Source organism: Talpa occidentalis, unplaced genomic scaffold (genome assembly GCF_014898055.3).
Source record: "Talpa occidentalis isolate TD23 unplaced genomic scaffold, MPIMG_talOcc4v2.1 talOcc4.12, whole genome shotgun sequence".
Lineage (NCBI taxonomy): Eukaryota > Metazoa > Chordata > Mammalia > Eulipotyphla > Talpidae > Talpa > Talpa occidentalis.
In genome coordinates, this window is record NW_023601212.1 from 86,685,075 (window position 1) to 86,697,985 (window position 12,911).

General features: G+C 55.4%; 1 protein-coding gene across 2 annotated transcripts in view; it reads right to left on the reverse strand.

Moving 5' to 3' along the window:
- Window positions 1-10,575: 10,575 nt before the first annotated feature.
- The window catches only part of SBK1 (SH3 domain binding kinase 1), a 44,779-nt gene continuing 42,443 nt past the window's right edge, over window positions 10,576-12,911 (reverse strand). For both annotated transcript variants that reach the window (XM_037507380.1, XM_037507379.1), the window contains exons 3-4: window positions 12,180-12,382; window positions 10,576-11,400 (exon numbers count right to left, since the gene is read on the reverse strand). In XM_037507380.1, the coding sequence (XP_037363277.1) occupies window positions 10,576-11,400; window positions 12,180-12,382 (1,028 nt within the window). The remainder of the gene's footprint in view (window positions 11,401-12,179; window positions 12,383-12,911) is intronic.

The window sequence follows — 12,911 nt, forward strand, 5'->3', positions numbered from 1 at the left end:
CTTTTGGGTACCTGTGAAACTGTAAAGGCTCCAACTTCTGATGATGTCAAAGATGAATTTAGTCTTCAGATTTTTTTTTTAAGTACGGTGGCGTTTATTGAAATTTCCTCCATGTGACTTGAAGCTACGAAGACACAGGCCCCCCCCAAACCCTTAATCTTCTCAGCTCTTCTGCTGAAGACTTTGGCCTTCAGGACTGCAGGCTGCTGGGGAGCTTGGACGCTGGAGGAGCCCGCTAGCACCACACAGTGATGGAGGCCGCACGCCTGCTGTGGCGGCATTCGCTGGGCCTGCTCCCTGACCAAGGCCCACAGTTTATCGGGGTTTACCTTCTCCCTCAGGTGTTTGTGCCCACGCCCAGGTACCCACAGGATGGGATGGTGCTTTGATCTGCAAAACTGGATTCCTGTTATTCCCATTTCTCTCCATTTTACTTTCTTCACTTACAAACATTTTATGGAATTCCTCCAAAGCAGCAGGAGGAGATGTATGGAATTCATTCTGTCTCGTGGCATCTAGTCTTCCATGGTGTGGATGCTTCCAGATTCCACAACCTCCTCTTCAGGGGTGGAATTCACTTTGTTTCTAGTTTTTGTTGCTGCAAGTCCTACTGCAAGAATCATGCTTTACAGACGTATTTTTTTTAATTTTATTAAAATTTTTTTAAAATTTATTTTATTTATACCAGAACTGGAGTACAGGCCAGAGGCATGGGAGGGTGAGAGAATTCACCAGAGACAGAGCGGGGAGCAGAACAGGCAGATGGATCGAAAACTCTGCTGAGGGGAGCAAGCGGGTGAGACAGGAGAGGTCTGCGCACCATGTGGGAATCTCCCTGGCGGGCCAGGAATCGAACCTGTGCTGCAGAGGCTGCGGACAGTTTCACAGCATGCACTCAACCTGCTATGCCACCGGGGAGACCCCTTTACAGACATATTGGAGCAGAAAAAAACCCCTGGGGAATATGACTGAAAACTCCCTACATGTGATGACAAGCATTACCCTGCCCATCCAAGAATCTCAACGGACATTGCTCTGTCTTGTAAGTCCTGATACTCAGAGCTGAACCACATGGTATGTTAGGGTTTCCTTTCCTTTCCTTTCCTTTCCTTTCCTTTCCTTTCCTTTCCTTTCCTTTCCTTTCCTTTCCTTTCTTTCCTTTCCTTTCCTTTCCTTTCCTTTCCTTTCCTTTCCTTTCCTTTCCTTTCCTTTCCTTTCCTTTCCTTTCCTTTCCTTTCCTTTCCTTTCCTTTCCTTTCCTTTCCTTTCCTTTCCTTTCCTTTCCTTTCCTTTCCTTGTGTTTTCCTGCTGTTAGTGATTTTCTTGTTTTCACTTGATTAAAATAATCCTGTGCTTATTATTCATTCAATCCCAAACTTGCCCCAGGTTTGTTGTTTCTCAAGATGTCCAGTTGATTAAGTGGTTTAACAAATTTAATCTTGAAAACAATCTCTGCTGGAGCCCCTCCACCGCTGCCCCCAGTATCCTTCTGGGCCCAGTGTTCCTTCTGCTCTTTCCTAAGTTGATCCTCTTCCAGTATTAGATTATGTTCCTGGGGTTACTGTCTCGTTTTGGTGCAGGACACTTTCTGTTCCCCAATATAGGGTGCATAAGTAAATTTTTTGAGATCTTGCAAGATCTGGGATGTTGCCAGATTGTTTTCTAAAAGGGCTGTTCATAGTTTGCATTTCTGTCAGCAACCTACGAGAGTACGCTTACCCCCAAGGCCCACCACTTCTTCCCTTTTTGCCTACCTGCGGGGTGTAACTAGCTTGCTGGTACTTTAATTTGCCTTTCCCTTCCTACTAGTGATATGGGGCATCTTATTTTGCATACTTATCATTTGGATTTGCTCCTCTGAATTGCCTCTTCATGCCCCTAGCTGTTTTCCCTTTGCACTGTTTGTCTTCTGCTGCCAGTTGGTAAGGACTGTCTGTTCATTTGCCTTGTTTGTAGATACAAGCATCCTTTCACTTTGCTTAGGGTGTCTGCTTGCAAGTGTTTCCTCTACAGTCATCTAAAAGATTTGTGATGGACTTTGGAGTTCGTTTCTCAGTTTGAAATCCACTTCCCCCACCATCCCTAGATTGTTGGTTTAGTTTACTAAGTTTTCTTCTAAAATTTTTATTAAGACTTTAATTCATCTGTGATTACTTGAGCCCACGATATAAGGTATTGACCCAATCTTCTTTATTCTTTCCAAATGGATTGAATAAACTACCCCTTTCTGACCAAATTGACGTTCCACCTTTGTCATTATTTAAATTCCCATAAATAATGGGGACCATTTCTGGGTGTCTGTTTAGTTGCCTTGGTTGCAGATTTTTGGCATTTTCCATGTGAGATTTAATATAATGCTAACTGATTTTTAAAAGGTCCCATTGGTATTTTAATTGAAATTGCATTTGGGGACACTCATATTTTCCTGATGCTTCAAGCCACCCATTTTCTGACCCTAGCTTGATTCATTGTCCTTCAATACTTTCTTTTTCTTCAGAGACACTCTGCGCTTTGCATTAAATTTATTACCTAATACTATAGATAGATGAGAATAAAACATTCTCTTCTTTCCTCTTGCAAATGATTGCTTACAATATTAAGTTAACTCTCTTTTTTCAATAACGAGCATCTCATTTTTTTTTTTTAAACCTGGCATATTTGACAGAACTCCAAAACAGGGTTGTATTTTGATTCTATTTTATTTTATTTTTTTTTTTTTTTATAGAGGCATGCTTTATTTATTTTGTTTGCTGGTTTGTTTGTTTGTTTTGTTTATACATGCACTAGGCACAGTCAGAAGTGCGGGAGGGTGAGAGAATTCACCAGAGCCAGAGCGGAGAGCAGAGCAGGCAGAAGGACCGAAGTACACTGCTGAGGGGAGCAGCGGGCGGCAGGAGAGGTCTGCACGCCATGTGGGACCCTCCTCCGGTGGCCGGGGAGCAGCCGGGGATCGAACCGGCGCCGCAGAGGTCGCGCGCAGTTTCGCAACCCAGCGCTCAACCGCTGAGCCACCGGGGAGGCCCCGTATTTTGATTCTAAAGGCAATGAATTTATTATTTGGAATGATGTTTGCTTTTAGGTTTTAGCAAATGACTCCTGTCATATTTGTTTATTCCCATTTTGGGGGGATTTTGTTAGAAAAAATTATTACATTTCAACATCAATTGATATGATCCCATTGTTATTCTCCCTTAGTTATGTTGATGCTGTGAAAGAAGGGCAAATTAATAAAATTTATTTTAAAAAGAATTATGTTGATCAATTTTCACTTGATATTGAATCTGTTATGCATACCTGAAAGTTCTATTTGCTCAAAGTGTGTTACTCTTTTTATATATAATTGCATTTTGTCAGCATTTTATTTAGGATGTCTGCTTCCAAAATCATGGAGAAATTGTTCTATGATTTATTGGCTTATGTTTTGTTTTTTTAATTTATTTATTGGTTTACTATGTTATTCAGTTTTTTTTTTATCAAAGCAACACTGGTTTCCAGCTTTTTCTGTGACCTAGAATATGTTTCAGGAACATTGGAATTACCCTTATTTTTATCAACTGAAGCTATCTAGTCTTTTGTGTCTGCCGTTGATATGCCATCCAGACTGGGAGGCCTTAGACCGTGAGATTAGAACAATAATGAAAAGAGAGTACTTTCACCCTAATAGTGTAGAGAAGGGCTGGGAGCTGCCGAGCTCAGGTTGTATGTCCTGGCCCAATGCCTGTTTCGATCACTGTGGCTCCTGGGATGGAATGTGCTGGCAGACCAGACCTGGGTCATGTGGTCACCCTACAGAGCCAGGGGCGGACTGGACCCTATCCATCAAAAACATAGAAGGTAAACTTGGGGTGCTGTCACCCAATGAGGGGGGAGTGGATCTAGCAGATATCTGCTGTATCTTGTATTCTCAGCACCCCATGGTCCTATCACAACTGTAATAAAATATACCTACCTTCTGCAATGATCCTCTACCTTCTGCAATGATCCTCCATTTTGCTTCACAATGAAATTGGATGACTTGGGGCTTCTTGCCACACCCTGTGGACAAACAGGCCTCTCCTTGGTCTCTTTGATATTCCCAGGTGGGGGCTCAGAATCTCATGAGTCATGCTGTGCCCAGCCTGTTTCTCCTTCCTTTGTTCTTCTTAGATGGGAACATTTAAGATATACTCTCTTAGCAAATTTCAAGCATATGGTACAGTATTGTTCATTATACAGCCTACTTCTTGGATGTCCCAGTATGATCTTGGTCTCTGAAGCCCCCACTCTTGTCTGCCCTTCTTTGGTTCCATATAGAAAACCCCAAATTTCTCCATGTCCCCAAAGCCCCATGAAGCCACAAGAGGGTATTGAATATTCTCCCCTCAGCTGCCAGTAAATACCTCCAAATTACTTTTTTTTTTAAAGATTTATTTATTTATGCATACAAGAGCTGGGGTATAGGCCAGAGATGCAGGGGAGAGGGGAGAGTGGTGGTGAGAGGATTCACCAGAGAGAGAGTGGGGAACAAAACAGGCAGACTGACCGAAGTACACTGCTGAGGGGAGCAGCATGTGATACAGGAGAGGTCTGCCACGCCATGTGGGTGGCTCCCTGCCCGGGGATCGAACTTGTGCTACAGAGGCTGCTATTGCTTCATAGTGCGGTGCTTAACCCCTTGTGCCACCAGGGAGACCCCCAATTTACTTTTATTTCCACCCATATTTCCACCCTAAGCCACTAGATGGTTGGGCAGGGCTTTACAATTTCGAGAGAGAGGGAAGCCATTCTTGGATGCTCTCTCAGTGATGCAGGTAAGTTGAAGCAGCATCTGCTGCGCTTTTTGAGGGTATAAAGTGACCTCCAGGGGGCCTCCCTGGTGGTACAGGGGGTTAAGCGCAGCGCTATGAAGCTGTCCGTGGCCTTTGTGGTGCGAGTTCGATACCCGGCCAGCCAGAAGCAACCCACATGGTGCGGCAAACCTCTCCTGTCTTGTCTGCTGCTCCCCTCAGCAGTGTGTTTTGGTACATCTGCCTGTTCTGTTCCCCCAGCTCTCTCTGGTGAATCTTCTCACCCCCCATGACTCTCGCCTGTACCCCACTTCTAAAAAAAATAACTTCCAAGGTGCCCCCTTCAATACCCCTGGTCACTGGCAGAGTTAGTGTGGAGTAAATGAATTCATCAGGCTTTTTATGCCACTGGCCTCTGTGGCTACCACCTGGGGCCTTGATTGTGTTAATGCAAAAGGCGCTTGGGTACAGGGCATGCGTGCCTGATGGTGGACACCTGGAGTATGGTGTGGGCATGCGTAAGTGGGCAAGCCTGAGCCTAGAGGCACGGCTATAAGGGCGGCGTCATTTCTCCAGAAGGCAACAGGAGGACGGTTACGAGAGGACGAGTGGAGTGACTACAGAAGAGGCGAGACCATGGGAGAACGCCATAGAGAGCCCAGGGAAGAGGCATAAAGATTCACAGGGGACTGGTAGGCTTGGTTGCCTGCCTGCCTGCCTCCCTGCCCGGCCTGTGCCTGCCCTCCTTGCATGCCAGCCTCCCTGCCCCGTGTGCCTGATTCCCTGAGAGCAACAATGCCTGGAAAAATCCACCGAGGGCTCTGGACTCTCTGCCTGAATCAATATTGAACCTGCCCCGTGCTTGCTGGCAAAACAGATGGGTACATGTGCCCAGGGATCAAGGAGCACCTTAGGGGAAAAAGGAATGGAGAATACAATCTATCCCCTTCCGAGTTTCAGCGATCCTGAGGGCCCACGTTGGTCTAGACTGAAGACTGGGCGGGAAGTGACTTGAAGTGCCCTCAACAGGGAACTCACCCAGGGAAAGTGACCCAGCTAAACAAAGGGCCTAAGTGGCGACAGGGTTGGTCTGGCTCTGAAGGTGTGTGGATGAGGCTGAGGCTGGAAACCCTTGCAGGGTTTGGCCTGCAAACAATGCTGAGAGGCCGACAGAGCAATCGCCGCAGAAAGCCAAGGCCCCCTCGCGGTCGGTGCTGGAATTCCCTGACGCTGGGGATTATAAACAGGTGCTACGTGCACTCGCCTGATAATTGCTCCCGAGGATTTCCTCTCCATTCCTTAATGATCCCCTAAAGCGCTCTGTTAAGTAAAGGATCATCACCCCCAAGGATCCACCCTTAGTTCAGACAAGTGAGTAACGTTTTCAAACAGCAATTTTTTTCTTTCACATATCCTAGACCAGATTCTTGGTCAAGGGATTTTTTATCAAGTCTGGGTGGATTTTTCTCTTATTTTTCTTCCTTTCCCTTCTCCAGCCCCCATTTCATAGGTAATTATGTCCAATGTCTTATTTAATGTCTGTTTTCCTTCAGGGAATAGGGATTGTCTATTGCTGTCTCCTTCCCCTAAATAGTAGTGCACATTTATAGGGTAACTGAATTAATCAGGCTTTTTGCATCAGTAGCCTCTATGTCTATCACCTGCGGCCTTGATCGTGTTAATGCAGAAGGCACTTGAGAGCGTGGGTGCAGGGCACGCATGGCTGATGGTGGACACCTGGAGTATGGTGTGGGCATGCGTAAGTGTGCACACCTGAGCCTAGAGGCCGGCCTGCAAGGGTGGCGTCACCTAGACGACTACTGTGAGAAGATGAGTGGTGTTACTAAAACGAGGTGAGACCACAAGGGAATGCCAGAGAGAGCCCAGCGAGTAAAGACCCCCAGGGGACTCGGGGGCTTGGTTGCTGCCAGTCTTGCAGCTCCCCGGCTCCCCAGGCCCCCTTCCTGCCCTGCACCTGGTTGCCCCACTACAGCATTCACTGGCTCATTCATTTGACAAATAGTTAGGGTGGGTCTGTTATGTGCCAGGCCCTGTACTACGCTTTGGGGGGGTGCATGTGAGGGAGTAGCAGTTCATCAAACACCGTCTCTGCTCTTTCTAGTGGGGAGATGGAGGACAACTGTGCAACTGGTTGCACTCTGGCTGCTGTCATGAGAAGAGCCTGAGCAGGCTCAGAGGGAGCTGGGGGAGCAGTGAGGCGCTACCGCAATGGGCAGCCAGGGCGCCTGACGGAGCAGCATGGGCGGCCAGCACTCAGCTCCGGGGCAGACTTGTCTTCGAGGGCAGGGCCAACAGAACTGGTGCTGACACACGCGGGTAATGAATAGATGTTTGCTAAGTGAAGGCTGAATCGTGAAGCTCCCCACAGCCTGCCCTAGCTGCTGCCATTTGCCTGTTGCCTCTGGGTCTGCAGCCACAGCCCATTGGACTCTGTCCCACGGCTGCATGCCCCACACCCACAGGCCTCCCAGTCCTCTGGTCTCCATTTTCAGGGGGCTGCCAGTCCTCCAAAACCGACGGGCTTCCCAGCTACAAACTTCCACGGCAGCCGCCGTCTACGCGGACAATGTCTGTCTCCAGCATGAGGTCACTGGCTGCCGGGGGCAGGGGCTCTGACCCTCACTGCTGTATTCCCCCCTAGAAGGGAGCCTGGGGCCCAGAAGCCACGGGGAACTATTTGCTGAGTGGTGACTGGACAAAGCCGCCCACACTGTTCTTCTGGGCTCTGGTGTCTGCCTCCAAACGGACGGGCCCCGAGGTGAAGCTGGACTCTGGGCCCCGGACCACCCTCTTCCCCTTCCAGACAACCTGGGTCCTTGTTCCCTTCATGCTTCTGTCCCGGCCCCTTCTGGGGTGAGCTGCCGGGGGGCCCTGGGATAGCTGCCCTCAGACTCTGCGGGCACCGCCTTAGAACATCCATCTAGTTTGGAGCCTCCCCCTCCCTGCCCACTGCCCGAGACAAGACAGTCACCCAGGGGTACTTTTTCTAAACTTTTGTTTATTTTATAGCAATTGTCATGATTAGAGAAGTAAATAACACATTTAAAAACCTTCTCAGGGCCAAAGGATCCAGACTATTTACAAACACGGGGGGGCAACACATGGGGGTCTGGGTCTTAGGGCCGGGATTCCCCCCCCAGGCCCTGAGCCGGGCTTGGACTCTGATGCCAGCCACTAGGGCTGTCCCACCGCGACCCCGTGGGTACACGGAGCAGCGGGGGCCGCGGGACTCTGCTCAGGGGGCCGGGTGGGAGACCCTCCAGCTAACTTTGGCCCTGCCTCCCGTCCAGGGGGCTCCCCAAGCCCCACAGGCCAGCTCAGAGGGGCCTCTGGGAAGCACCGAAGGTCAGGGGACAGTGTGGGGGGCACAGGGGCTGGGACAGACACACACACACGCACACACACGCACACACACCTTCACAGAGGAATTGCCAGGGGGATTTTTTTTTGTTTTTTCTTTTTTTTGTATTCTAAGTCTTCATATCTACGGTGGTATTAATTTTTTGCTATTTATGTTTTGTTTCTTCGACAGTGACATAAACTGAGGTAAACATCTGAGACCAACACCTCTCCTACGGGGGCAAAGGGTCCCCACCCGGCGGGCAGAGGTGGTGGCAGCAGAGGCGGCACAGGAGCAGACCTGGCCCGGTCCTGCTTCCGCGGCAGTCCCCACACCGCTGCCCTCTGTGCCTCGGAGAACGAGGGGCCGGGCTAAGTAACTACAGTCCCTTCCCAACGCTAACACGCTAACACCCTAGGTACTACGAAGACGAGGGCGAGGGCGAGAACTCCCAGACAGGATCTTAACAGAGAAAGAGGGGGGCGCACGGCGAGGGACGTCTACTTGGGATCTCGCTTCCTTGTTATTGCAGGCGACAGGATGTCGAGAGGCCTAAGGCAAAAGGAGAAGTAGCGGCTGGGAGGCGCCCGGATGGGCTCCAGGTGGGCCGGGGGCAGTGACGGGGGGCCTTCTCAGAGACGTGGCCCTCGGTGGGAGCGGGGGTGTGCTACTTACCTGGCGTGTGGAGGGCCCCAATGCCCGCCGGGGAGGTGGGTCTCGAGGGAGCGGGCACACTGAGGAGCGTGGGGCCAGGCCCTGGAGCAACCGCACTGTTTGTAAACTGGACCCGGGCAGGGCAGGGGGACCTATAGCCCTTTTGCGCGGTGGGAATGAGGGGTGAGTGGGGAGGGGTGCTCCGGGCCAGAGGATGGTCAGGGTGCCCTCTGGTTAACCTGGCCCATCAAGGAGCCCCCTCCAATGTCCTAGAAGCCCAGAAGGGACCCTGGCAGGTGTGGCATGGGACGGTGGATGGGACACTGCCAGGCAGAGGGAGCAGCCTCACCCATGTTGAGGTTATTGCGGGGTCCCAGGCCTCCACGGAGAGGGCAGGGGTCATGAGGGAGCACTGGGTGAGGTTGGGTTCCTCTGGTCTGTTCTGCTGCCCAGGGGCCTGGACCAACCTGCAGGTGCCTCCTTGCCGATTCCCTGAGGGGTGTGGTGAAGCCCAGGCCTGGACCCCCTCTGGCAGCTGCCTGGGGCGGGGCTGTTACTGAGGCGTCTGGATGCAGCCATTGAGCACACACGTCCACACGCACACACCTGTGCATTCACACGGCACACTCGCACACTCCCCCCTCACATTTCACGGCCGAGTTCTCACACCCACAGTCTCCTCATGCCCGCAGCAGCACGATCCAGCACCAGAAACTTGGGAGACCATGGGACCGGGTCAGCCCGAGGCCGGCATGTTTACTCCTGTAGAAACCCAGAAGTAATTTCTGGCACGAATCAACTCAGCGCCTGTCAGCCCCTTGGGTTGCTGCAGTGAGGACGGTGAGGTGCCCTGGGAAGGTGCGGCCAGCAGGGGGCGCTGGGCCCCGCCGTGGGCTCTGCACTCACTCCCGGCGAGGCTTGCAGGGGCAGCCGGGGCCCCTGCCGTGGGAGCCCTTCTGGCCCTGAACTGTCAGGACGGTCTCTGGGAGGAGGAGGCGGGCTGCCGGGGCACCACGTCTCTGAGACTTGTAGCCCAAGGCAAGCTGCCCTCCTCCGTGGGCTCAGTGTCCTCACGGGGGCAATGAATTGTGGGGGAGTCACTAGATTTTGGGGGCTCATATGCACGTGCGCACACACATGCACACACACACTCACTCACTCTCTTGCAGCATCCAGACATTTGCTACATTTTGCAGGGGGGTTGGCTTCTCCCCGTCAGCCTCCCAGGAAAGCGAAGGAGGCAGCTGAGCAGCACCCCCGCCCTTAGTTCCTTGCTCCCCCGCTCAACCAGGGTCCAGGGGCCTCAAGCCTTGAGGGCCTTACGCCCCTTATGTGCCCCAACACTTTAGTCCTTTCTGCGCCCAGCGTGGGTAACCAGGAAGGCAGGGCCTGGGGTGGGGCCGCGGGATGATCTGCCGGGGGCTGCAAAGGGCTGAGATCAACTAATCAGGGTTCCGGGGTTCAGGAGGGAGTTGGGGAGCCCAGGGGTCACCGGCGAGCGCCCCGGCTCCCAGTGTCGCGGGGGTGGGGGGGCCTCTGAATCCTCGGGTCTGGGACTTGGCGCCTCTGGGCACGCCCTGCCCCCCAGGCGGGGCCCGAGGTCTCTCGGCGGTTCTCTCCCCGGCGCCGCCGCGCCCCGCCCAGGCCGCCGCCGCCCTCTCCAGCGCCCGTCGCGGGGCGGGGCGGGGCGCTTTGGCCGCGGCCGCCGCCTGCCGCTCGGGGCGGGCCGAGCGCGGCTCCCCGCGGCCCGGCCCGGCTGCGCGCACGGCGCCCCGGCCCGCGGGCGGGGGGCGGCTCAGACGCAGATCTCGATGGCCGTGGCCAGCACCACCTGCCCCTTGCTCTTGTCCGCGCGGCCGTCCGTCCTGCCGGGAGGCCCCGGGGGCGCCAGGCCGGCCTCGGGCACCGGCACGGGCACGGGCACGGGCACGGGCACCGGCCCGACGGCGGGGGGCGCGGGCCGCGAGCCGCTGCCGCTCTCGGTCAGCACCGTCCGCTTGAGCGGCCCGGGCGCCTCGAGGCGCAGCGGCCCGGGCGGCAGGCGGTCCCCGGCGGGCTTGCGCGCGCGGTGCGAGGGCCGGCGCCGCAGCTCGGACGTGAGCTCGTGCTTGAGGAAGCGGAAGACCTCCTTGGCCGGCCCGCGGCGCTCGGGCTCGAGCGCCAGGAGGCGCTGGAACATGCGCAGCGCGGGCTCCGTGAAGCGGCGCCACTGCGAGGGCAGCCCGGGCAGGCGGCCGCGCTGCCAGCGCACGAACTCCTCGAAGAAGGCGTCGGCGCCCGACGCCGCCTCCCACGGGAAGTTGCCGGTGAGCACGCAGAAGATGAGCACGCCGAAGGCCCACACGTCCACGCCCGTGTCCACCGCGAAGCCGTCGGCGCGGCCCGCCTGGCACACCTCGGGCGCCGTGTAGGGGATGGTGCCGCTCACGCGCTTCACGCGGCAGCCCACGCGGCGCGTCATGCCGAAGTCGGCCAGCTTCACGCGGCGGCACTCGCGGTCGAACAGCAGCACGTTCTCGGGCTTGATGTCGCGGTGCACCAGCTGCCGCCCGTGCATGAAGTCCAGCGCCAGGCCCAGCTGCTGCACGCAGCGCTTCACCGTGTCCTCCGGGAGCCCCACCTGCGGGGCGGGGGGAGAGCCGCGCTCAGGGGCGCCGGCCCTCCCGCCCCCCACGCCTGTCCTTCGGCTTCAGCCCTGCCGCCCCCCCCGGCCCCCGCCTCCCCCCCCCCCCCCCCGGACCTCGGGGCTCCATTTCCACCGAGGTCGCGTCCTCCCTTGCCTCGGGCTGGGGCGAGGCCTGGCCTCTTTCCTGGGGTCCCCCCCCCCTTCGGATGCCAGCGCCCCCTCCAGCTCCCTTTGCTCTCTCTGACTCCGCCGCTTTCACCCCTACCGTCTCCCCCAATAACTGCAGCAGCCTGCAGTGAGCACCTGCTGCAGGTGCGGCGCAGGGGGGTGTGGGTGTGGGTTAAGAAGCCACCCCGCGGCCTCCCACCAGCTCCGCCTAGCGGCGACCGTTACGCCCACGTCCTCGGACGCGGCCGGAGAGGCCTGGTCACTGCTCCGGCGAGTAGCCGCGCAGTCAAAACCAGCGCTGGTCCGCTGCAGAGCCCGTGCCTTCCCACTCAGGGGCACCTCCTCTGGGGTGCCCCTGGTGCCCCCTTCCTGTGCAGCTGCTGGACTCCACTGCCGCCTCGCAGCGTGTTATCTGGCTTGTGGCAGCCTTCCCCAGCTAGGACAGGAGCAGCACCTGCGTCTTGTTCGCTGTGAACCCCCAGCCCCCCCAACAGTGGCTGACATACAGCAGGTGGTCCACGGTGGGTACTTGTGGAAGAAAGGAGGGGTCTGGCTCACTCCCGGGGAAGCCCCCCCCCCCCCAGCCAGCGCAGCGCGGCAGGTACCTGGGGAGGAATGATGTCGAACAGGTCTCCGGCAGGCGCATACTCCTGGGCAAAGACATAGCAGTCCTCGGTCTCAAACACCACGTCGAAGACCTTGATGATGAAGGGGCTGGAGGAGAGGCTGTTGGTGATGCTCACCTCCCGCAGGAAGTTCTTCAGCTTGGTTTTGCTCTTGTTCACAAACTTCAGCGCCATTTTCATGCCTGACAGGGCGGCAGCAATAGTGGTGAGGACCCCTCTCCCTGTGCGCCACACCCCACACATCTGCAGGCCTGGCTCCACCGCCCATTTCGGGCACCAGAGCCGAGCGCCCCCCCCCCCAGCCCTTGCTGTCCACCTTGTAGAGGAAGGAACCCGAGGCCAGTGAGGAGAAGGGCCTTGGCAAAGGCCCGGCAGCATCAGGCCAGCCGGGGTCTTCCACACCCGCCTGGATGAGGAGAGCCCGCTGCTTCCTTCACCCTTACTCAGTTTCTTCCTGACACGCCATATACTTGTTTACCTTGCCCACCCCCCAGCCAGCTTGCAGCTCCCAGGCCACAGGAGCCTGTCTTGTTCCTGGCAGTATCTCCAGTGCCCACGGTGAAGGCTGGCACCCAGTAGGTGCTCAGCAGGTGCGTTACATGAATGACCAGGACAGATCTGAAGAGAGGAGGGCCTGCAAGGTGTGGGAGCTCACACCCCCGTCTCTGACTGGCTGGGTGGACACCTTTTTGAGCCTACAGTGTGGAGAAG